At 47.2% G+C, this 25,675-nt stretch overlaps 2 protein-coding genes across 2 annotated transcripts; one reads left to right on the top strand and one right to left on the bottom strand.

The window, feature by feature from the left end:
• Window positions 1–391: 391 nt before the first annotated feature.
• Window positions 392–15,347, top strand: nbn (nibrin). Its single transcript, XM_045712839.2, has 16 exons — window positions 392–564; window positions 997–1,118; window positions 1,529–1,656; window positions 1,744–1,903; window positions 2,037–2,140; window positions 2,363–2,480; window positions 10,573–10,772; window positions 11,021–11,121; window positions 11,247–11,385; window positions 11,470–11,678; window positions 11,805–11,982; window positions 12,089–12,368; window positions 13,156–13,262; window positions 13,348–13,462; window positions 13,691–13,740; window positions 14,984–15,347. Exons 1-16 carry the CDS (start codon window positions 534–536, stop codon window positions 15,012–15,014), a joined length of 2,073 nt encoding a protein of 690 aa, XP_045568795.1. The 5' UTR covers window positions 392–533; the 3' UTR covers window positions 15,015–15,347.
• LOC123728047 (oxidative stress-induced growth inhibitor 2) lies at window positions 15,339–24,732 on the bottom strand. The gene is made up of 6 exons (XM_045698559.2): window positions 24,249–24,732; window positions 20,101–20,195; window positions 19,800–19,936; window positions 19,500–19,691; window positions 19,185–19,279; window positions 15,339–19,011 (listed from the first exon to the last, which is right to left on the bottom strand). The coding sequence occupies exons 2-6, from the start codon at window positions 20,165–20,167 to the stop codon at window positions 17,811–17,813; spliced, it is 1,692 nt and encodes a 563-aa protein (XP_045554515.1). The 5' UTR covers window positions 20,168–20,195; window positions 24,249–24,732; the 3' UTR covers window positions 15,339–17,810.
• Between the last annotated feature and the right edge of the window lie 943 nt (window positions 24,733–25,675).

Here is a 25,675-nt window from a genome sequence, read left to right as displayed (position 1 = left end):
TTGCAATATACTGAACAAGACTGGTTACTCGCATTAATGCCTCTGTCTCGTCATTTAACATTCAAACATTGTTTCGCTCGCTCGATGCTTTCTCCGGTGTGATAGAAAGATAAATAGTTGTGTTATTTTCTTTACATTTTTGGGGGAAGCCTGGCCTCCCTTGGCATTCATAAATACACCCCACTGATATTGTCACTACATAAAGCACATTTAAAGCACAGTCAGGCATTGGCCTTTCTGTTTTGTCCACATATTCTCACGAACCATTGGCAGGCATCACTGTATGGGGGACGACATAGTACACAATTATACTGGATTCAGTTGATAAGTAGCGGCATCATGTCAATGCCCACAGTTGGGACTCTTATTTTGAAAGGAAATTGATGTGGACTTTCGCGCTGACTGTACGCAACTCAGACTCGCGTGGCGCATTAGATATTTTGCTATTTGTAGATATATACCTAGCTAGCGAGTTATTGACAGAGAAGAGCACACGTTCGGGGTTTGTTCCATAGCTCGTAGTGTATTATAGCATGTGGACACTGAACCCTTTAGAATCCGGAGGTAACTTTTGTTTTGCCCAGCTCTAGTTAGCTACAGTAACGTTAGCTATCTTAGCCATAGCGGATGACCAACCCACCAGCTAACAACATTAGCTAGCTACATTTGACAGCTCGTTCTAGATATTAGCTATGTTTCTCAGTGTATTTTGGAGTATCAGAATACGCGCTTAGAAGATGAGAATCAAACCTGTTACAGTAACTATTAAAAATAGTTTGCATAGCTAGCCATCTAATTAGCTAGCTAGTATTATTCCCATGACACAATTCATCCAAGTTACACCTGGCTAGCAAGCTAACTTGCAGTTCGTAATCTTCTAACACATGATATCTAACACATAACATATGATGATTAAGCCCTTAATCATCCTCCAGTTGTTTTGAATAAGAACATGACTTTTGTCATTATTCCATCTCATGACATATCCTGTCCCAGGTGTCACCCACTACCTCCTGCCAGGTAAGGAGTATGTGGTGGGGCGTAAGAACTGTGAGGTCATCCTGCCCAATGACCAGTCCATCAGCCGGGCTCATGCTCACCTCACTGCTACAGATCAGGTGAGAGAGGGAGACGGGGATATTCTTTATTAGTAATAACTGTATTTTTACTCACACACACAAACCCTACACACCTGCTTAACCAGAGTACTACCCTACAACTCCTAAATACTCCACTGAAAAATATATAGGCTGAATGTGAGCAGGCCTACATTCTGTCCCAAGTCCATCAAATGCTGTCATTTCTCCCTTGCAGTAGAAGGTGCTATTGCACTGTTCACCATCCTTACTAGCCAGCATGAATCTTGTCTTGTAGACAGAGCTGGGTTTTTTGCATAAAGTGCATGTGTTACATAAGGAGACACTTGTTTTTAGGGATATCAAGGGATATCAAAATCCACGTCTTGTATTGTTTGGTTAAGAGTATTTCATAAAGTAGATGTAACCAACAGACTGTTGTTGTGTGCCAGGCCCTGACCCTGAAGGACAGTTCTAAGTATGGCACGTTTGTTAACAAGGAGCGTCTGTCAGGAGACACCCCTCGCAGCCTGACGGCAGGGGACAGAGTGACATTTGGGGTCTTTCACAGCAAATTCAGGTGTGCACCCACATTTACGCAATGATAAGAATTTTGATGGAAACAAATTAGAAATCTATATTTTGAAATGTCTCTCTCTCTCTCCAGTGTGCAACAGGTAACTGTGGTTGTGTGCTCGTCCTGTGTTGATAATGAAGGGAAGGTCTCTCTGTCTCAGACCCTGCAGCTTCTGGGTGGCCGGCTGACCAACACCTGGACACAGGACTGCACTCACCTGGTCATGCCCACTGTTAAAGTCACCATCAAGGTCAGCACATGACCACAAAGTGTGTGTGTGTGTGTGTGTGTGTGTGTGTGTGTGTGTGTGTGTGTGTGTGTGTGTGTGTGTGTGTGTGTGTGTGTTCATCTGTACATACAGAATGTACTCTCTCCCCATGCAGACTATCTGTGCGTTGCTGTGCTGTCGGCCCATAGTCAAGCAGGAGTTTTTCACTGAGCTCACCAAAGCCCTGCAACAGAAACAACCACCTCCAAAAGCTGAGAGGTACTAAGAGACACCACACACAAGGCTGCTGCTCACCTCCACAAACCGCACAATAATAGCTGCCACTTCATCCAGGCCTCATTTTATATACCTACAGTGCATTTCCACATTTTGTTATGTTACAGCCTTATTCTGAAATTTCTGAAATTGTTTTTTTTTTTAATTGCCCAACTCTCACTATCCCTTCAACGTTATTGAAGGACTGTTTGTGGGTGTTAATAGTTTCTTCCCAGAAATAGACGAGCCCAGTCTGAATAAGGATGAGGTGGACCTGACAGAGAGGCCAGAACGTAAAGAACTTTTCACTGGCAAGACCTTCCTCTTCCTCAATGCCAAACAGGCACTGGCCTGCCTCTCTCGCTCACACACCAAACAGGTACTGGCCTGCCTCTCTCGCTCACACACCAAACAGGCACTGGCCTGCCTCTCTCGCTCACACTGCAAACAGGTACTAGCCTGCCTCTCTCGCTCACACACCAAACAGGCACTGGCCTGCCTCTCTCGCTCACACACCAAACAGGTACTGGCCTGCCTCTCTCGCTCACACACCAAACAGGCACTGGCCTGCCTCTCTCGCTCACACTGCAAACAGGTACTAGCCTGCCTCTCTCGCTCACACACCAAACAGGCACTGGCCTGCCTCTCTCGCTCACACACCAAACAGGTACTAGCCTGCCTCTCTCGCTCACACACCAAACAGGTACTGGCCTGCCTCTCTCGCTCACACACCAAACAGGTACTGGCCTGCCTCTCTCGCTCACACACCAAACAGGTACTGGCCTGCCTCTCTCGCTCACACTGCAAACAGGTACTGGCCTGCCTCTCTCGTTCACACACCAAACAGGTACTGGCCTGCCTCTCTCGCTCACACACCAAACAGGTACTAGCATGCCTCTCTCGCTCACACTGCAAAAAGGTACTAGCCTGCCTCTCTCGTTCACACACCAAACAGGTACTGGCCTGCCTCTCTCGCTCACACACCAAACAGGTACTAGCATGCCTCTCTCGCTCACACTGCAAAAAGGTACTAGCCTGCCTCTCTCGTTCACACACCAAACAGGTACTGGCCTGCCTCTCTCGCTCACACACCAAACAGGTACTAGCATGCCTCTCTCGCTCACACTGCAAAAAGGTACTAGCCTGCCTCTCTCGTTCACACACCAAACAGGTACTGGCCTGCCTCTCTCGCTCACACTGCAAACAGGCACTGGCCTGCCTCTCTCGCTCACACTGCAAACAGGTACTGGCCTGCCTCTCTCGCTCACACTGCAAACAGGTACTAGCCTGCCTCTCTCGCTCACACACCAAACAGGTACTGGCCTGCCTCTCTCGCTCACACTGCAAACAGGTACTAGCCTGCCTCTCTCGCTCACACACCAAACAGGTACTGGCCTGCCTCTCTCGCTCACACTGCAAACAGGTACTAGCCTGCCTCTCTCGCTCACACACCAAACAGGTACTGGCCTGCCTCTCTCGCTCACACACCAAACCGGTACTAGCCTGCCTCTCTCGCTCACACACCAAACAGGTACTAGCCTGCCTCTCTCGCTCACACACCAAACAGGTACTGGCCTGCCTCTCTCGCTCACACTGCAAACAGGTACTGGCCTGCCTCTCTCGCTCACACTGCAAACAGGTACTAGCCTGCCTCTCTCGCTCACACTGCAAACAGGTACTAGCCTGCCTCTCTCGCTCACACTGCAAACAGGTACTAGCCTGCCTCTCTCGCTCACACTGCAAACAGATACTAGCCTGCCTCTCTCGCTCACACTGCAAACAAATCAACATTTCAAAGTCACATGCGCTGAATACAACAGGTGTAGACCTTACTGTGAAATGCTTACTTACAAGCTCTTAACCAACAATGCAGTTCAAGAAATAGAGTTAGGAAATATTTACTCAAACTAATGTGAGAGAAAAAATTATGGGGGAAAAAATTAACAGAAGAAAATTACATAACAATAACGAGGTACCGAATCAATGTGCAGAGGTACAGGTTAGTCGAAGTAATTTGTAAAGTGACTATGCATAGATAATAAACAGCGAGTAGCAGCAGTGTAAAAACAAAGGGGTGGGGGTCAATGTAAATAGTCCAGGTGGCCATTTGATGAATTGTTCAGCCGTCTTATGGCTTGGGGTTAGAAGCTGTTAAGGATATTACAGTTTTTAATGTCCCGTTGGTAGGATGGTGTTAATCGTAGATTGTCCAGTTTGTTTTCCAATGATTTCACGTTGGCCAATAATACGGAGGGTAGTGGTGGTTTACCTCCTCGTCGACATTCTTATAGGGCACCCCGCAGCCCTCCCTTTTCCTCCGTCTTTTCTTCACGCTGATGACAGGGATTTGGGCCTTGTCTTGACAAAGCAGTTTATTCTTAGCGTCAGACTCATTAAAGAAAAAATCTTCATCCAGTTCGAGGTGAGTAATCGCTGTTCTGATGTCCAGAAGATCTTTTCGGTCATAAGAGATGGTAGCAGCAACATTATGTACAAAATGAGTTACAAACAATGCAACAAAAAAAATAGCACAGTTGGTTAGGAGCCTGTAAAAAAAACAGCTACTGGCCTGTTTTGTTTTGGCCCCAAACAAACAATGGCAGACGGAAGGGAGGGTGGTGCGGCAGGGGCCGCTTCTCCTACAGATGCTGTTATTTTATCTAAAACATCAGGTGTACGCTGACCACAGCTAAGTAACTCGTGCAAAGATTTAAAGCTCAATTCTGTGTTTTATCTCCAGTACATTGCCATGATTGTTAGTTATGTAGCTGCTCTACTGAAATTTCAGTGTGTCCTTGCTGGGATGACACAATCAATCTACTGCTTGAGAATATCAACACCAAACACATTGGTTCACTGTTCCACGGGAGTGGACAGCTCACAGCATACCATAATGTTCTGAATAATGGCCAAGTCTACCTCGCTCCCTATTCTACTGAACCGCTTAGGCGTAACAAACACAAGTCCAACATTTATCGGAAACTGTTAAACTACATGTTCACTACCCTCCTGCTCTTCGGGGATGTGCAACTGAGTCCTGGGCCTAACATCATCGAGCCGGCAATACTCACCGGAGTGGAAAGCAGTGGATGGCCTCGTCCACTGATCGTCGCCGCTGCGGAAGTGGGTGAGTGCTATGGTCCCATGGTTTCTCTCGACTCACCCGGCTCCAAGATGGAATTTGACTCTTCAAACATATCCAAGTCGCAATATGTGATCCCTGACTCTGCTTCTGGTACGCAAGCTGTTTTAATTAGTTCCCCGCATCCAGTGCAGGCGGGAGGGATAGTTAATTGCACTACCGAACTGCCCCTAATCAAAACTAAACAAAACGGCCTAAACCCAGCCGTCAGAAAAAACATGAAAATGTTACTTTTTTCAACGTGTCAATCACTCTCAAGTCATCTGGGACCCACGAGCTAAGCCCAAGGGACTACTAGGGGGGCACTTGAACATTTGTAGTGTCATTCAAAAAAGTGATCAAATTCAACATCTTTTCACAGACTCCAACCTTGACTACCTTGCCTTTCAGAGACATGGCTCCATAAAAATTCTCCATATGCTGCTTTGATTGTGCCTGGCTACAATGTTTTCAGGAGAGACAGGATTGAAGGAAGAGGAGGGGGTCTGGTGATTTACATTAAAGAACATGTCTTTTAACCATATTGGAATGTATAGACCACCTTCCACCATTTTTTTTTTTTTTTAAACAGTTTAATAACATGCTTAGGGAATGTGATTTTGGGAAAGAGGTCATCTTAATGGGGGGATTTTACATTTACATTTTAGTCATTTAGCAGATTACTTATCCAGAGCGACTTACAGTAGTGAATGCATACATTTCATTTCATACATTTTTTTAATTATGAAGACCAGTCATGTAGGAAAACCCTCAAATGGATCACTAATATCTTTGACCTTACACAGCTAGTTAAAGGGCCAACCAGGGTGACTTGTTGCTCTAAAACACAGATTGATTTGGTGTTCAGTAATAAACCAGAGACTAAATCATTCAGTATGGATACTGGGCTATCTGATCATAATTTGACACTTATAGCCAGAAAGCTTTCTAAGAGCAGGTTTAACCCCTCTACTGTTAGAACGCCGGATCAACTAAGAATACCTACGAGTGAATTAAATTATTTTCAAAATGCAATTAAGGGAATTAACTGGAATGATCTCTTGTCCTATACAGATGTGGAAGCTGATAGTCAGGTTTTTCTATCCACAATCCAGACTACAATAAATGGTTTCCTAATGAAAATCAAACCCAAACCTGGCCAAAAAAGCATTCTTCCTTGGCTAAATGGAGAAATCTGGAAATTGATGAAAGAACGAAGTTATGCTCTAAAAACAGCCCTGAAGTCCAAATTAGAGCATGACAGACGTAGGTTTACCATGTTGAGAAATAAGGTGATGAAAGAAATCAGACGGGCCAAGGCAAACTTTTTTTATTAACATAACTAGTGAAGCAAAGGGAAATTCTAAATTGATCTGGGAGAATCGAAAAAAGTTAACAGGGAAAGACCATAGTAACACTGTAAAAAGGCTAGAAATCATGGTGAATAACAATCTAACACAGGATGCAGTCAAAATAGCAATAGCCTTCAATTCCTACTTTATTGACTCTGTCAGGGTACTGACACAGAACCCCTCCACTGGGTTTCTTGGGCTCAGTGTTAGTGAATGACACTCAACCTGTCTTCGTCATAAGGGAGGTTTCTGAGTCAGAGGGGAACAAGGTGATTAGCTCGCTAAAGAACTCTAAAGTCAAAGATGTGTTTGGGCTGGACTCTACCTTTCTTAAAAACTACAAAGAGTCACTCATTGGCCCCATTACTAAGGTCATCAACACATCTATTGGTCGGGGTGTTTCCAAGGTTATGGAAGTCGGCCATAATAACGGCCATCTTTAAATCGGGTGACCCTGCTGACGTGAGTAACTACAGGCCCACAACCTTTTGACCTGTCGTGTCAAAGGTTGTTGAAAAGTGTGTAGCAGAACAACTGATTGCCCACCTCAACAACAGCCCCTTCACATTACACTCCATGCAGTTTGGCTTCAGAGAAAAACACTCCACAAAAACGGCCAACTGCTTTCTTCTGGAAAATGTGAAGTCCAAGATGGACAAAGGGGGCATTGTTGGGGCTGTGATTCTGGACCTAAGGAAGGCTTTTGATACTGTTAACCATGAGGTTCTCATCACAAAATTGTCCAAGTTCAACTTTTCCCCCGACGCTTTGAGATGGATGAAATCATACCTTGAACTCAGTGTGTCAGTGTGGCATCATTCCAACCTCTCTTTTAAAAAGCAGGTGAAAAAGGTGATTCAAATAACCAAATTCAACCTAGCTAATTTCCGATTTATACGAAATTGTTTGACTACAGAGGTAGCAAAACTGTACTTTAAATCTATGATACTCCCCCACTTAACATACTGCTTGACTAGTTGGGCCCAAACTTGCTGTACAACATTAAAACCTATTCAGTCTGTCTACAAACAGGCTCTCAAAGTGCTTGATAGGAAGCCCAATAGCCATCATCACTGTTACATCCTCAGAAAGCATGAGCTCCTGAGTTGGGAAAATCTTGTGCAATACACCGATGCATGTCTTGTATTCAATATCCTAAATGGCCTGGCTCCCCCTCCACTCAGTACTTTTGTTACACAGAAAACCCAAACATATGGCAGCAGATCCACAAGGTCTGCCATGAAAGGTGACTGTATAGTTCCCTTAAGGAAAAGCACCTTTAGTCAATCTGCTTTCTCTGTGAGGGCTTCCCATGTCTGGAATACACTGCCATCAGACGCACACAACTGCACCAACTGATCACACTTTCACAAACATGAAGACATGGCTAAAGGTCAATCAGATTTGTGAACATAATCCCTAGCTGTGTATTGCCACTTTCCATGTTGTCTGTTGGCTTTAGCTTGTGAGGTGTGGAAACACTTGCTTTTATGGATTTTGTCTTGTTGCTTTTTGTGCTATGTCTTGCTTGTCCTATGTTGCTCTGCGTGTGCTCACTGCTCAGTGATTGTCTGTATTGTAATTGTTTTTAATAACCTGCCCAGGGACTGCGGTTGAAAATTAGCCGGCTGGCTAAAACCGTCACTTTTACTGAAAGGTTGATTAATGTGCACTGTCCCTGTAAAAATAAAATCAACTCAAACTCAAGCCTCTCTCTCTCGCTCACTTCAAACAGGTACTGGCCTGTCTCACTCTCTCGCGCGCTCTCTCTCTCTCTGACTCCAAACAGGTACTGGCCTGCCTTTCACACTCCAAACAGGTACTGGCCTGCCTCTCTCACTCCAAACAGGTACTGGCCTGCCTTTCACACTCCAAACAGGTACTGGCCTGCCTCTCTCACTCCAAACAGGTACTGGCCTGCCTCTCTCACCCACGGTCGGCCGCCCACACCCACAGGTACTGGCCTGCCTCTCTCACTCCAAACAGGTACTGGCCTGCCTCTCTCACTCCAAACAGGTACTGGCCTGCCTCTCTCACTCCAAACAGGTACTGGCCTGCCGCTTTCTCTCTCTCTATGCATAGCCGTTATACAATCCAACATTACAGAACAGTGTTCACCTCACATGGCTCCCCAATGTGAGAGTCTGAATAAATCAAGGGCTTCCATTAGGCTTTATGGCCTGTTTATTGCCTCCTCTTCTCATCAGCTAGGAGACCAGGTAATGATGTTAGGTGGTTGGTTATGTGTGGTCACTCAGTTATGTATTCGGGGAAATGGTTGTTAAAATCTTTGTGTTTATTTTATCTCTCAATACTGTCTCTCTTTTTCTGTCTCTTTTTCTGTCTCGCACTCTCCCTTTTTCTTTCTTTCTGTCGCTCTCCCCCTCCCGTTCTGTCGCTCTCCCCCTCCCGTTCTGTCGCTCTCCCGTTCTGTCGCTCCCTCTCCCGCTCTCTCTCCCTCCCGCTCTCTCTCCCTCCCGCTCTCTCTCTCCCTCCCGCTCTCTCTCTCCCTCCCGCTCTCTCTCCCTCCCGCTCTCTCTCTCCCTCCCGCTCTCTCTCCCTCCCGCTCTCTCTCTCCCTCCCGCTCTCTCTCTCCCTCCCGCTCTCTCTCTCCCTCCCGCTCTCTCTCTCCCTCCCGCTCTCTCTCTCCCTCCCGCTCTCTCTCTCCCTCCCGCTCTCTCTCCCTCCCGCTCTCTCTCTCCCTCCCGCTCTCTCTCTCCCTCCCGCTCTCTCTCTCCCTCCCGCTCTCTCTCTCCCTCCCGCTTTGTCTCTCTCCCCCTCCCTCTCTGTCTTTGTCTCTCTCTGTGTCTCTCTCTGTGTCTCTGTCTCTCTGAATCCAGTTGAAAGCTATGATTCCACTTCAATCAGTGTAGATGAAGGGGAGGAGACAGGTTAAAGAAGGATTTTTAAGCCTTGAGATAATTGAGACATGGATTTTGTATGTGTGCCATTCAGAGTGTGCTTGAGCAAGACAAAAGATAAGTGCCTTTGAACGGGGTATGGTAGTCAGTGCCAGGTGCACCGGTTTGAGTGTGTCAAGAACTGAGGCGCTGCTAGGTTTTTCATGCTCAACAATTTCCTTAGTATCAAGAATGGTCTACCACCCAAAGGAAATCTAGCCAACTTGACACAACTGTGGGAAGCATTGGAGTCAACATGGGCCAGCATCCCTGTCGAACGCTTTGGACACCTTGTAGAGTCCATGTCCTGACAGGGGTGAAACTCAATATTAGGAAGGTGTTCCTAGTGTTTGGTATACTTGATGTATATTATAATAAAATTATGAAGAATAATATAAAATGGTAGTAAATAATACAAATAAATAATAGAAATAACATCAATAAAATGGTAAGTCAATAGTGGAAATCAAAAAATATAATGAATATTAAGGACAATAAAAGTTCAAACATGAAAAAAAGGATTTTTATTTAACGAGGCAAGTCATTTAAGAGCAAATTCTTATTTACAATGACGGCCAAACCCAGACAATGCTGGGACAATTTTGCGCCGCCCTATGGGACTCCCAATCAGGCCAGATGTGATACAGCCTGGATTCGAACCAGGGACTGTAGTCATGCCTCTTGCACTGAGATGCTGTGCCTTAGAACGCTGCGCCACTCAGGAGGCCAAAATGAACACGCTACCATAATTACTACTAAAATGAATGCCACCACCACTATTATTAACACTAATACTACAACTATCCCTACTACTACCACCATGACCACTAGTAGCACTTCTACCTCTAATATCTCTACCGACTACCTACTATAACTAACTTATAACTGTCATCACCATTACATCACAACTACCATCATCATTACTACTACCACCACCACTATCCCTACCATCATTAAACTACTATCGTTACTGTCACCTCTACTACCCGTACCGCTACTTTTTAGAATAATAATCACAATAATAATAATAATAATACATCTCTCTCACTCACTTCTCCCCAGCAAAAGCGTCTGAGTTTGGCAGTGAGTTGTGGAGGTGGGAGGAGCCAGCTCTTGGAGGAGGGGTCTGTCCCTGTGTCACTCCTTGAATCTCCATTGAGCTGTGTGATCGGCATGACAACGGGGAACTCCCAAGCACTACTGCCCCCCACCACTAAGAACACTAAGAAGTGGGCAGACTCTGTGGGGAGGATTCTACAGAGGTACACACATTGCAGTATCATAAAGACAGAGTGCAGTTTGAGTGTGTTCCATACCTAAAAAAGGGAGATTATTTTTTTTGGGGGGGGGGGTTGAACTACACTAACAATTGAGACATTCCCAAAGCTTTTGAGACTTGAGGCTTTTCCTATGTCAATTCATGGTTATGGTGTTACGCTTCTTCTCTGCAGCTCTGACATGAGACTGATTGTGTCAGCAGTCTATATTTACCATCGCTCACGCTCTCCAGGAAAGGTCTTCGATTCATCACAGAGTCTGAGATCGGATTGGCTGCCATCTATGTCAGCTGTGACAAGTACTGCAATCCCTCCAATCAGATGGCTGACTCAGGTGGGTGGGGCTCTCATACGGTGAATCATAGTCTCAGTTTATTTGGAGTTCCTGATTTTATAATGATATGGACTTATATAGTGGAGTCAACACTTGTATCGTTAATGTGTTTTTCCCCTGGTCAGAATCCATGAGGATGAAACCCACCATCCCTGGCGCCACGCTATCCCAGAATGCACCAGTGGATGAGACGGTAATGCCAGCGGCGTCTCAGAACATCACAGCCTATGCTGTAAACACAGAGCCGTCACAGGGCATCAGTGGGTAAGACACACACAACCTGAGCTCCAAACTCACAGTTCTATTTGAGTGCATCAGGCTGATCTGTGTTGTCTTATCCCCGAGTAGGGTTGATGTGGCTGGGGTGAGCGCAGTTGGAGAGACCCCTGAGAGGAACCAGAGCCGGACCACCTCTCATCTTAACCGACCCAAACCCTCAGGCCGAGAGCTGGCCGGGACCTGCACAGTGGCAGAGACTATGATGTCGTCATTCAGTGCCTCAGACAGCGCTGGTGGTGGCGGCTCGGACAGAAAAAAGGGAGAGCTACAACATCCAGGTAGAATAGTTTCTAATGACTTAGGCAGAGTGGGTGGGTGTCAGTTACAGTAGGAAAGTTCTGGTGTGGGCCATATAAACTGAAAACACGGGTCTGCTAAATGACATTGTATTATCATGATATTAGGTGGAGGGAAAGGTGATGCTATCACCAGATTCCTGGCCACAGCCCCTCGGACCAACGGAGGAGTGCAGACGATGTCCCCACAGAAGCGCTCCTCCCAGAAACAACAGGTCTCGCAGAAAGGTTCCCCCCAGAAACAGTCTGCTCTCACTAATTTCTTCCAGCCTGTCGGCAAGAAAAGGCAAGTGCAGCTCTCTGGAGATATCCATACAATTCCACACAGTGGCTTATCAATCTTGAGTTAATGGTGATATTATATACAGACACCAATGTTTTCTCTCTCTCAGACCTCGGGAAGGCGAGGAGTCCCCTACTGTCCCATCAGAGGCCAAGCTCTCCAGGAGGGAAGAAGACAAGGAGAAGATGAAGAGGACAGTACCACAGCACTCAGAGACCTCCAACCCCCCACACACAGGTCCCAGGGCCAACACAGCTCAGGTGCACATCTGTTTCCAGGTCAGACTGAGGCTCTGTCAGAGGGGTTCTCAAACCCTGCCCAGCAGGGGCTACAATCCAGGAAGAGGAAGGAGATGGAGGTGGAGACTAAAGGGGGTGGGGCTTCAGAGATAGAGATGGATGAACTGGAGTCCATCATGTCTGAGGACATGGACGAATCGGATGAGCCCATGTCAGTCAGTCAAGGCCAGCGGTTGAAGCTGACGGAACAGAGTTCAACCAATCAAGGCCAGAGGTCTCAACTGACAGACAAGAGCTCAACCAATAAACGGCTCCTAGAAACAGTGGAACTTACCTCTGCCAATAAGAAACAGCGGGTTTATCCAGTGGAACCAATCGCAGCCAATCATAGGTTAGGCTTGGAGTCAGCCAGCAGACGACAGCGAGCGGAGCCTGTAGCTGAGGTCAAAGGCGAAGAGGTGTCTTTTATTGAGGTGAGAGGAGCTGTCATTGTGTGTTTGTTATCATGTGTTTCTATCAGGGCTGGGGTCAATTCCAATTGAAGCCACTTGATTCAGGAAGTGACTTTAATTTCAAATGTAAAAATTGATAGCTTCTACTTCTCAGTTTCATTGAAAATATCTGCCATTTTTAAAATCACTGAATTGTAATTTCAGTTTACTTCCTGAATGGACTGCCTTCCCCAGCCCTGGTTTCTATGAGGTGACTATTATTATGAACTATCCTCCATCTTCTGTCGCCCCCCCCCCCCCCCCCCCCCCCCCCCAGGCAAAACCAGTTAATGGTGTGACCCCTGGTCATCTGGAAGAGCCAGAGACTGATGCCAGTAAGTCCTGTCTGGAGTAGGGGCCAGTGGGGAAGAGTTAGGTCTGTCAGTAACTGGTCTGTGTTGTGATGTAGGGTTTAGGGGGTGAGAATCTCCCCAGCAGACTTATAGTGGTGGAGTTCAAATCCCTCACCGTGGCAACACCGGCAAGACCTAAACCACGCCCCATGGAGACGCACGGCAATGTCAACAGGAAAGACTTTAAACGCTTCTGCAAGGTAGACCCCAGAATGCACCTCATCACAACACAGGGTCATGGGACTCTGTTAGCTTAGTGTCTCTGTTTCTGTGTGTGTGTTTCAGGTACCCAGTTCCCGGTGCCCAGGGTTTGCCCAACATCATCGGAGGGTCAGACCTGTTGGCCCACAACCGAGGCAAGAACTCTGAGCTGGAGGAGTGGCTGAGAGACGCAGCAGAGGTACACAGTCCTACTTCAGCTGCTGTTTACTACAATACTTACTGTCTGTTTAGCAATCCCTGAGACACACAAACACTCCTAGAAGAGAAGTACATGGTATTTACCATGAAATGGTAGTAACAGGGGATGGAGGGGCTGGGGCTGGGTAGAGATGGAGGGGGCTGCGGCTGGGTAGAGAGGAGATGGAGGTTTGTGTGTGCGAGTCAAAGCCCTGTGTCTGTGTTTCAGGATGAGCGTCAGAACAAGAAAGAGGAGACTTTGGGAGATGACCTTTTCAGGTACGAGGACAAGGCTTGTCAGGCTGCAAACACCAAAACAATCAACCCAAAACAATTTGGGTCACATTATTTCAGGTGGAGGGCACCACAGTCTACAGTACAATGTAAACCAAGCTGTGGCCCAGGCTATGGTTTGGAAGAGGTTTGGAGCCAGGCTGGGAATGAATGGATGAATGTGGAGTGATGTTGATTATGTTGAACCCTCCAGCCCCCAAGGTAGAAAAAGTCAACCACTCCGTCTGCAGTGGAGCAGAAGGGTTGGAGCACCCAGCTTACACAAACATCGCATTCCCAGGGGGCATTGCTCCATGTTCAAGGACGTCACTACCAGACACAAGACAACAGTGCCCTACAGGCTGACGCACACACAGCTTCCTGCACACAGGATGACTGGGACTAGAGGCTGTCTGCTAAGCTCTTCACTACTCCACACTCATCTATTCATTCCCTTAACCCCAATTCAGAAACACAAGACAACATTAACCGCCCAGAAACATAGCCTTGGTTGTAGCTGTAATCCAACCAGCATGGCTGATCTCAGGTTTTGATTCCAGCTAAACTATGATTCACATTCAATAGAGCTGTATTCTCCCTCAAGGAGAAATTAGCTGGTCCCCTGCATACATACAATACACGTCAACACCATTTTTGGAATCGCCTGTCAAATAGTAATCTGAAAGGGACCGTTTAGACCAAGACCCACAGAACAGAGAGAAACATTCCTGATGTGAGTGGGTGGATCTTCGTTTGGGACGGTTTTGGCTTGTTGCCACTGACCAATCAGCGCCCAGTGATTCCTGCGTCACACCTGGTTGTCTGGGTTATGCTGGTGATGTATGCACACGCTAAGGCTGCTGCATTTTCCCTGGCTAAGCAGAAAAGGCTGTGCGTGCCTGCCTGGAGCGAGACTGTGCTGTTTGATCATTGAGTCATGATGCCCACTCAGTCATGCATGGCCAGAGGACAGCGCCGGCTACTAAGAAAACAAGCCGCAGTTTTATGTTTTTGGGTCTGGCCCGAACCCGTCTCCCAGACTTAGTTTATTGGGAGGATGTTTGGTTTGGGTTCTTCAAACACGGCCAGAGGTTTACAGCGCTGGCTTAATTTGGGCTATTTTTAATATTTGTCCAAAATGCATCCAGGATTGATCGAGCAGGAATGTTAAAAGCCTGAGTGTTTAGGTGGGATGTCTGGATGGCCCTGCCCTGATTTAACGTGTGTGTGTGTGTGTGTGTGTGTGTAGGTACAACCCCAAACCCACCAAGAAAAGATGAGAGCACCTGGCTGCAACATGTGAAGCCCTGCAGACAAATGTTCATCTTAAGACACAGGAAGGGATGTCAACACCCCAGGGAATGTTTTGCGCTTCTAGAATTCTCAGTTTGATAGAACTGCCATCTCTGCTCCACTAATAATGTTCATGAATGGATCTTTGAGTGAACTCTTGATCATTGTACTCAAAATGACCAGAGGGGCCTGTCAATGACAAATGTTTAAACTGTTTTTGTCAGTGATGTCTAACTTTCTATGTACTGTACGCTAATTATATACCTTGATTTAGTCACTGATGGCGAGCAATGTAAACAAATAAATAGGTGTTACTTTTATTCATTTCAAGATTTTTATTTGTCCATAATAAAAAATACAGTATACAAAACATATTAAAAACTCATTTGAGTTGTACAAGAGAGGAGTCCAACTCTACCATGCACAAAGCAGCTTGTCTGTCTGTTGTGAACAGGAGAAGACCGTGGGATATATGTTGTAAGACAGTAGTAGAAAACCCTGGTTAGACCCCAGGGGTTGGGGAACCTGCTGTTTCCTTTTATTATTAATCAACCCCTAGTTAACCCTTCTCATCAAGGCACCTACTGTGTAGATTGGACATGTAGGTGTAATTAGCCATAAGCTGATGGCCTATCTGGGGGCAAGGTTGAGTGACTACCACCACCTTACAATTACACCTATCCACTGATTCATCTTTTCCGATCTGGATGTAGTGCCTAAGGGCTTGTTAGTTTGGAATACAGCATATTGACCAGGAACTGTCCATACATTTTCAGTTTGCTGATCTTGTCAACAATCTATATTTTATCCCAATTCCACAATTTGTTTCGTTTTTTCTTTTCTGCAAGCAGCTTCAGTCGTGAGGATGACTGCATGCGGAAATAAACTGCATATGGATACACACATTCTAAAGGCGACTGACTGATTCAATAAATGAATGAAACGCTCCCCTCAGTCCTCACAGCTTTACATACAGTAACAGGTATTTGGCACAACAGACACATGAGGCGTATGATGGCTGTGTGAAAGTGACATGGTATGAGAAATGTCACAGAGAATACTATACGGACCTGGAATCAGAGCAACAGGCATAATATTTACTCCATAATGGCAACCAGAAAATATGCATTTAACATAGTCATTATGACTTCAATAGGCGATAGTCAACTCCTGATAAATACAATGGACTAGCAGTTTTGTATTCAGACTGGTGGACGTCAATGAATGCACCTACAGTTTGCGTTTATCCAATGTACACTTATCAGGAGTCGTCGACTAGTTGTATTTTATAGACCCCTTTCTGTGTTTTAACATTGCTGCAAATTGGTGGCAGTAAAAAAGCCTATATTTAGATGTTACTTATGAGTGCATTTCACACTACTTTTGGGTTATAATTGGATTGTATGGCTTGTATGAATGTCCTGCTTAATATGTTTGTGTTATCCCAAATCAACTGCATTATACTTGAAAAACACTTAAACTTCAACCAGTAAAATGGCTATTTGGTTAGCTTTTGCTACAGCCTATGTCAATGAGCATTAGCATTCTAGCTAACAACTGCTGCATCCAAAATAGTTATTTTTCAAAGATCACAACCAAATATAATCTTAGCGACTGTTCCAGCTAGAATCAAAACATCACGGTAAGCGTATGAGACCCCCCAAAAGTTATTTTGTTAGCCGAGATTTACGATATTTCTCCTATGTTGAATGGACGCAGATGGCGACGGCTTTCTTACTGCAGCCCAGCGTCACGCGCATCTGCATGACTTCAGTGCGTCTAAAAAACAGTATTTGGCATTTTGTTATGGTCTAACATCAATAGAGAACTCTTATGCCCCATTGGTTGAAATCAGGCTGACATGTACAGTAAGTTAGCAATGAGTTATCTGATCCAGAATACATTCAGGTCAGGTGTGTGAGTGGAAGGGTTTGCATAGGAAAAGCTTTAAGAGGAGCGCTCCAACCATAGTGAGTTAATTCTACTTAGTCTGATTTGGATGGTGATGGGGTTTTTGATTAATCTGTTATTCATCCGTTACTTCAACGTTCCCATTACATCCTGGTCTGCCAGATACTGCTGGGGTCTGTAGCTTGGTACTGATGAGAAACTCAGAATTGAGATGATGGCAGAAACACTATATGGGCCAATCTCTACAAAGTTCCATTTTCTTGAAGCTTTAAAGGGGAGTTGTAGTGGTTCACAGTCCATTGCATGGTGAAAGCCATCAGAGAAATACTAGAACAAGTGTTTAAAGTAGATGAGAAATCAGAAAATGCACTTGCATGAAAGACAAGGTGAGCAAACAACAAAAACTCAAGACATTACAAAATGTCACAAATATTACTTAAAAAAACATTGTCACACTGCAGATTGGATTTCTGGATAGAGGACATTAAACCCTGTGACAGCGTCCCAACAGAAACCAGAACAGTGGAGCCGTAATAGGTGGTGGGCTGAACCTGGTCATGTACTGTAACTCTAGCCTGCCTCCACTTCCATTGTTTTCAGTTCTCTCAGAAGTGGTAAGAAAGCTTCAGCGTTCAAATAGGTATGTCCACTGCAAACAATAAAATATAAAAAAACTTACTGTTTGGCTTTGCCCTTTTAACTCAGAACTCCATTAGTAATAGTAGCTATTTTTACTAAGATGAACCCCCTCCTCTTCCTCCTTCCTCTCCTCTCCTTCTCCACCTCCTTCCTCCCTTCGCTTAAATAAAGATGCTTCTTCCTCCTCTCTCCCAACTCATTCACCACCTCGTTCCTCTCCATCCACACTTCACCTAGATAAACTCCCCTCCTCCTACTCCTCCCCCTTCTGCGATCAGCTTGCCTTTCTTCTTCAGTCTCTTGAGCAGGCAGGAGGCAATGCCTAGAGCACCGCCCTTTAAGAAGCGAACAAAGTTGTCTCCCACCAGCGGGCCCATGGCGAACAGTCCTGGGTCCTTGGTGCATTCGAAGGTGTAGGGGTGCACATCCACAGGGTTCTGCTTGCAGGAGATGGGTTTGGTGGGGTCCAGTCCCAGGTACTGGCCCTGGCCCTTGAGGAAGAACAGGTTGGGGTGGGTGCCGATCAACACCAGAGCCATGGAGATCTTAAAGGCCTTGAGGGAGTTGCTCCCCTGTAGGACACACTTCATGTCTGGCTGGAAGGACACCACGCAGTGCTCTGGGAAGCTGGTGTAGTCAGGGAACAGAACGGGACCACCACTGGCGGCCATGTTAGTTGTGGTGGGTTGGGGCTTGGAGCACATCTTGGAGCAGACTGAGGCGGCCATGCTGGGAAGGCCATTGGTAGTGGAGGTGGCAGCCATGTTTGGTGTTGCATGGGTCTGGGAGTGCATCATGTGGTAGACCTTGTGGTATTCTGGGTAGAGGGTCTTGGGTAGCTGTTTAAAGATGAGGCCTGGGTCGTCTACGTGTTTGCGGAACACATGCAGCACGGAAATGTTGTTGTTACAAGCGCACAAAACCGCATCCGCCGCGCTTAACCCCGCCCCCACGATCAGCACCGGATCAGAGTTTGGCCCAAGCTTCTTCCGGCTCACAGCCAATCCCAGGGCAGAGATGCTGTGGAACACGAAGGGAAGCTCCTCCCCCTCCACACCCAGCTGAGCTGGCGAATCAGACGCGCCCGTGGCCAGAACTACATTCTCTGAAAACAGGCAGAAAGGAACGTGGGTGTCGCCCTGCACCCGCTGGTACCCCCTCACCTCCCACAGGCCCCCAGCTCCCCCTTCGTCTACACCCTCACCCTCCCTCCCCTCGTACACCCCCTTTCCCCCCTCGTACACCCCCTTTCCCCCCTCCCCCAACACTCCATGACCATTCTCTAGACCCTCCCCCTCGTGTCCACGGAAAAGTTTCTGCACAGAGGTCACGTAGGTGTTGTCAACAAAGTTCTGCTTCAGGCCCATCAGCTTGACGTAGTTACGGTAGTAAGACGAGATCTCCTCTGGAGTGGCCCGGTCATTGGTCACGCCCCTGGGGGGGGGGGGAGAAGAGCACTCGTTGTCAAACAAAAGATCCTTTAGTAAACTCTGTTAAAGTATTAAGGAGATTTAAGCTGTCTCATTGTTTTGAATCTATTTAACTTCATTGCAGCCTCTATCTATCTCTCTCCATCCTTCCCTCTCTGCATTTGCCATTGTCAGTACCTGCATTTGCCATTGTTACTCAGGTCTCGGTAGTTGATCCCTGGCAGTTCCATCCAGATGCCCAGACTGATGGTCAGCATGGAGCCCTCCATCACCTAGAAGAGAGAGAGAAAAGAAAGAGGATTGGAGGTGAGGATTTTAAGAACGGAGTTTAGGTTTAGTATTGGAACATAGGGATGAGGAGATTTGGGGGTTGATGTTTAGGGGTGAAGTCTTTCCAGGTTTCCCAGGCATAGCTCTGCCCAGCACCATGGGTGAGGTGTAGGGATAAATGAACGGGGAAAGGAGGGTATAAACTGTGTAGGAATAACTCACGTGCCAGGCCCCTCCAGGCGTAGCCCTGCCCAGCACCAGGTGAGGGAGGTGCTGCTGCTTGTCTCGTCTCCACTGTAGCACAGGGGGAAACTCGTAGCCAAAATCAGCATTGGGGTGCAGCAGGGTGTCAAACAGCACCGCTACAGGGTTTCCTGACCGCCCCTCCAGACCTTCACTCAGATACTCCAGATCCTGCATAGAGAGACCAGACTTTATCATGTTTCAATGATTATGTGTTTGTCAACTGTGATCTGTGTGTGTGTGCTGTATGTGTGTGTAATGCAATGCTTTGATGTTCACCTGTTCAGTGATGGGCAGGTGTCTGGTCTCCTGTAACTTCCTGTACAGAACAGGGTTTGGGTGAACAGCTGAAGGGTCCAGGTAGGGCTTGTAGCCACTCAGCAGGTAGGACAGGCAGATACCTGATGGCCCGTTACCTACAGAGACATACAGAGGAGAGAATCAAATGTTTGCAATGTCAGAGGTTACCTGTGAATGATGACGGCGGGCGAGGTGGGATGGCGAAGGGGTGCTAGCGTCTCGGGGCAGAGTTAAAGGTTAGGGTTAGATGTTAGCGGTCAGAGGTTAGGGCTAAACATACCTATGATGACCACAGGCAGTGTGGGGGGATGCTCTCGAGGCACAGTGGTCTCTTCCAGAAGAGGCATGGCTGTAGCCAGGGCCAGAGCCGGCACACTGAGAGAGAGAAAGAGAGAGAGAGAGAGAGAGAGAGAGAGAGAGAGAGAGAAAGAAAATGGGTCACCATGGTGACAGGATGGATGGATACTCGTAAACAAAGTGAAGATGGTTGGTGGTTGCAGACAGTCTTTCATTCTCTCACCGGTTAAGTGAGTCAGGTACAGTAGAGTGAGTGTGGGACTGCCATATCATACAGAGAAGAATGTCTGCTTGGCCAACAGTAGAGCTGTTGTCTGTTAGAGTGTGTTAGAGTTAGAGCCTTTTAGCTGAGAGAGAGGGTTGTGGTCTGTGAGTCTGCTTCTCAGTCTGGTGTGACAGGTTCAAACCGGACTGGATCGGCCGTCGACGGTTGTTGTTTTATGTGAGCGTAGATCCCATCCCTCGGTCTGTCTCTATCGGCGCTCAGCTGACTCTCCAGCACACACACATGGAATAAAACAACTCTATTCATCCTGCTATTGTGTCCGTCTCTCTCTCTCTGTTTCTTTCTCTGTCTGTCTCTCTCTCTGTACACATACACACAGTCATGACCCCCCCTCATATACACACACACACACATATCAGGACCACAACACCCCTCCCTCCCTCCCACCCCACACCACCCCTCCCCTGCCCCCCGCCGCGCCACACCCCCTGCATCGTACACACAGCCCGTGGCTAGACGAACCTCCTCTTCCCAAACAAAAGACAGTATGCATCAAATCTATGGAGGCTCAGGTCTGTTGTGCCATGGTGCCATTGTGTGTGTGTGTATGCGTGTTTATGTTATGTGGCGGTGCCATTGTGTGCCCGGCGGGGTGGAAATCCCCCCTGATCACTCCCAGCAGGCTCTAATCCTGCCAGGCCTGTTTATATATTTACAGCCCTTTTCACTGGCGGTGCAGTGGGAATGTAGACCTGGCACGCTGACAGACTAGACAAGAGGGGAGCGCCTCCCTACCCCCATCCCCGTACACACCCACCCAAACATCTCCCCTCTAACCCTGCCTCATGCACACACCTCCTCCCGGTTCCCCTGCTTCCCACCACCTGCCACAGGTCATCCACACCCTCTCCCCTCCCTTCTGACATACACCCACCAAGTCTCCCATCTTCCCTCTGAAATGCACCTATCTCCCTTCCCACCTCCCTTCTGACATGCACCCACCCACCATCCCTTCCCACCCACCCCCCCCTGACATGCACCCACCATCCCTCTCACCTCCCCTCTGACATGCACCCACCATCCCTTCCCACCCCCCCACCATCCCTCTCACCTCCCCTCTGACATGCACCCACCATCCCTCCCTCACCCCTCTGACATGCACCCACCATCCCTCCCACCTCCCCTCTGACATGCACCCACCATCCCTCGCACCTCCCCTCTGACATGCACCCACCATCCCTCCCCCCCCTCGCGCCCCCCTCCCTCCCCCCCCCCGACATGCACCCACCATCCCTCCCCCCCCCCGACGCCCCCTCCCCCCTCCCTCCCCCCCGACATGCACCCACCATCCCTCCCACCTCCCCTCTGACATGCATCCATCATCCCTCCCACCTCCCCTCTGACATGCACCCACCATCCCTCCCTCCCCCTTCTGACATGCACCCACCATCCCTCCCTCCCCCCTCTGACATGCATCCATCATCCCTCCCACCTCCCCTCTGACATGCATCCATCATCCCTCCCACCTCCCCTCTGACATGCATCCATCATCCCTCCCACCTCCCCTCTGACAAGCACGCACTCACCTCCCGCATCTCCCCCTTTCCACCTCCAACTCCCCTGCCCAGCCCTGGGTGAGAGAGCACTGCAGGCTGTTTTTCACCCAGTGCTGCGGTGTTGGGAGTTACCCTTTTCAGTAAAAGTGGCAGGATTCCATACACTGGCCGTGCTCTGTTTGGGCGGGAGTACCAGAGAAAGTTATGGAGGGAGCAGGCAGTGGGTAATGTAGAGCCGTGCCCCCTGTTTGGCAAGCTAAATCTGGCATTTCCACACCACTGACCAATTTAACACTGTCACCCACATTCAGCCAGCTTACTCACATGGATATATACTCAAAACTTGTAGAACTTCTACCTGGGTTACTGTAAAGCACTTTGTGACATTTTTTGTTGTTGTTAAAAGCACTATATATATATAAAACATTTAAAAAACTGATTAATACATTGATTTGTTATGCCGTGGCTTGAATGGGTTAGGTTCAGTGCCAGGGTTGAATGGGTTAGGTGGCAGTGCCAGGGTTGAATGGGTTAGGTGGCAGTGCCAGGGTTGAATGGGTTAGGTGGCAGTGCCAGGGTTGAATGGGTTAGGTGGCAGTGCCAGGGTTGAATGGGTTAGGTTCAGTGCCAGGGTTGAATGGGTTAGGTTCAGTGCCAGGGTTGAATGGGTTAGGTGGCAGTGCCAGGGTTGAATGGGTTAGGTGGCAGTGCCAGGGTTGAATGGGTTAGGTGGCAGTGCCAGGGTTGAATGGGTTAGGTGGCAGTGCCAGAGTTGAATGGGTTAGGTGGCAGTGCCAGGGTTGAATGGGTTAGGTGGCAGTGCCAGGGTTGGGGTCAATTCCCTACCAATTTAACAAGCCAGGGGACACTTGTTACATCAAATAAACAATTGTGTTACTCTCAGGGCAAAACTCACTCAGTATCTGCACGGTTAAAAGGTACAAAGTCTGTACCTTTTAAGTTTAAACAAGAATAAAGAATAAAATGTTAAACAGGAAGAAAAACTTTACATATTTTCATGACTTTTATTCGCTGCTAAAAATAACAAGAGCAAAATTTGTACAGGTGCCACGAACTTTGTACTGTGTCGGAATATCAATGGTGTGATATTCAATAGTCTATCATTACCTTCGGCTATTCTCTCTCAGCATCTGCACAGTTCTTCCAGTAAATGTGTTTTTGTTAGGTTTGCTGTGTAAATTGTTCAAAGTAGTCTATTTGCATAGAGTTCTATGATTTGTTAAACTTTGAAATCAATAGTTTTTGTTTGGCATACATTTTAAAGTGAAAAATCTGAGTCAAAGCATCATTCCGTTACCGTGGAGATGCCCAGCTTTAGTAATCCCTGCATGTAAAAGTGCTGATATAAAGCCAGCTGCATAAGGCTGGCATTCTGAGCTGGAATGTTTGAAATAAATAGGCCTAATAGGTATTTTATCTGTTTCAGCTGTAATTGTGTTTTATGTTCTTGTACTCTAAAGCCTCGTTTACACCATGCACTAACGTGAGTTTGGGGATCTGATCAATATGATCCAATCACTATCTGATTATGGTTTGTTTTGTTTACAGATTGTATTAGAATGTGTCTCTTATCCATCCACTGTGTCGCATTGTAGCCAGATTAGCTGTTATTTGACAGATAATCTGGCCAGACAGATAATAATAATATGTATTTAAAGACATTTACTGATTACATAAATCAATGGTGCTGCTACCTGACAATGAGTTTAGAGGCAGGTATATTGATGATTTAAATGGTTTGGCTTGTGTGCCTGACTACCTCCGAAGGTGGTCAGGAAGATCGGATCACAATGTGGCTGTTAATCGTCTATACCTGTCTACAAATGTGGGCACAATCAGAATGAGGACAAAGTGTGCACCAGGTATAAACAGGGCTTAATTCAACCCCTCCATTTGGCTAACTATGCCTATACCACAATAAGAATTTAGCAAATTTGTCATATTTCTGAGACAAAAATGTATGATTGTTACTGTAATCAATGTTACATTCTCTACAAATAGGCTTGTGGATTGCACAATTACCGCCCATCACAGGACTTGTCTAGTTTGAAAGGCACTGCGATTTTGACCCGTTACACAATCTATACAGCATCCTATATTAGGCTGCTATAGGGTATGCTACTCAGTCTCTCCCCTCCGTGATCTTGAGAGTGATTCCATCGTACGCGGGCGCACATGCGAATAGCGACAATTTCATCATCCTTGTAGGGTACCTCCTATAATTTAGGTCAGACACTCCCGGGCATCCTCTAGCTCTCCGCATCCCTCCAAGAGAAAGCAGCAACACCATCCCTCAGCTCTGAGGCGGCAGCTCTGTAGGCTACTTACCTCGGTACGATGTATCTCTATATCTCCCAATCGCTCCTCTGTACGGCCAACGGCCGCCGCTCTCGCTGTATATATGCAGTCGCCGGTGGGAGGCTCTATCGAGCTCATGAGATGACACACATACCACCTCCCTCACTCACTCTCGTTCAGTCGCGCTGCACCGGTAGGGCAGATTCGTAGTCTCGGCAAAGAGCGCGCGCTCAGACCATCGCGCGGCTTCTTCTGGTTCAAGAACCCGACGAGGAAACCAAAATTGACCAATTTGATGACGCTATATTGTAGTTAACGTCCATATTGGAACGCGGCAGGAAATCCATATATGGGCCCAGACACCCATCTTGGGGCGGCAGGTAGAATAGTGGTTAGAGCGTTGGGACTAGTAACCGAAAGGTTGCAATATCGAATCCCCAAGCTGACAAGGTAACAATCTGTCGTTCTGCCCCTGAACAATGCAGTTAACCCACTGTTCCTAGGCTGTAATTGAAAATAAGAATTTGTTCTTAACTGATTTGCCTAGTTAAATAAAGGTAAAATTAATTGGAACCCGCGGGCTACTAGCAAGGAACTCCTTAAATGGTCATAGACCACGCTAATTTGCTCACCTACGTCCAATCTTCATTAGCTACAAGTCAGCCTCAATCTCAATAATCAACCACCCTCATAGTATATAAACGGCATCCTTCACGCCTTTGTACATCTGTCTTACAAACAGTCTGTACGGCAAGTGCATGCTGTTTCTTGATTCTGCTCATCCTATATGCACCCTGCCCTAAGGCGGGCCAGCTCAACCCTGGTCCATGACCGGCTACGCTCAGGGGTTAGCGCCGCAGCAGGCTCAGCACAACCTTGACTCCTCAGGCTTCTTGCACAATGGCAGCAGCCAGCTCAACCTCTGTTCACAACCGGGAGGTGCCAGCACAACCATGGCCTACGGCTGGAGGCTGGCCATGCCAACAGGCTCAGCACAACCACTTGTTCATGAATGGAGGCTGACCCAGCCTGGAGGACAGCTACCAACCCCAATCCATGACCGGGGCTGGCCTCCCCGACCACCATCCACATCAACCATCATGACAAACTATATCAATGCTACCCCTTCCAACGTGTTCGTCAGATGGTGAGAAGCCAAACTTGTGAAATTTGTCACAATCATCTAGGCCCCATTGGTCCCCAAGAACACAAAATGTTTCTTTGACATACCAATAGACCCAATAAAATCTATACTGAACAAAAGTATAAATGCAACATACAATCATTTGACTGAGTTACAGTTCATATAAGAAAATCTGTCAAAATTGAAATAAATCAATTAGGCCCCTAATCTTTGGATTTCACATGACTGGGCAGGGGCGCAGCCGGGGGGGGGCATAGGCCCACCCACTGGGGAGCCAGGCCCACCCACTGGGGAGCCAGGCCCAGCCAATCAG

This window comes from Salmo salar, chromosome 02 (genome assembly GCF_965601325.2).
Source record: "Salmo salar chromosome 02, fSalSal1, whole genome shotgun sequence".
In the NCBI taxonomy this organism is placed as follows: Eukaryota; Metazoa; Chordata; class Actinopteri; order Salmoniformes; family Salmonidae; genus Salmo; species Salmo salar.
The sequence above is the reverse complement of the archived record's forward strand: the minus strand, read 5'-3'. Positions and strand labels throughout refer to the sequence as shown.

Bases quoted from the DNA above. Each gene is read 5' to 3' on its own strand.
- LOC123728047 (XM_045698559.2), bottom strand. From the start codon at position 20,167: ATGCCTCTTCTGGAAGAGACCACTGTGCCTCGAGAGCATCCCCCCACA. The intron at 19,937-20,100 runs GTATGTTTAGCC...ATGTCTCTGTAG, and splicing joins ACTGCCTGTGGTCATCATAG to GTAACGGGCCATCAGGTATC. The intron at 19,012-19,184 runs GTACTGACAATG...CCCCCCCCCCAG, and splicing joins AGTAACAATGGCAAATGCAG to GGGCGTGACCAATGACCGGG.
- nbn (XM_045712839.2), top strand. From the start codon at position 534: ATGTGGACACTGAACCCTTTAGAATCCGGAG. The intron at 2,481-10,572 runs GCACTGGCCTGC...ACTTCTCCCCAG, and splicing joins TCTTCCTCAATGCCAAACAG to CAAAAGCGTCTGAGTTTGGC. The intron at 13,263-13,347 runs GTAGACCCCAGA...TGTGTGTTTCAG, and splicing joins ACTTTAAACGCTTCTGCAAG to GTACCCAGTTCCCGGTGCCC.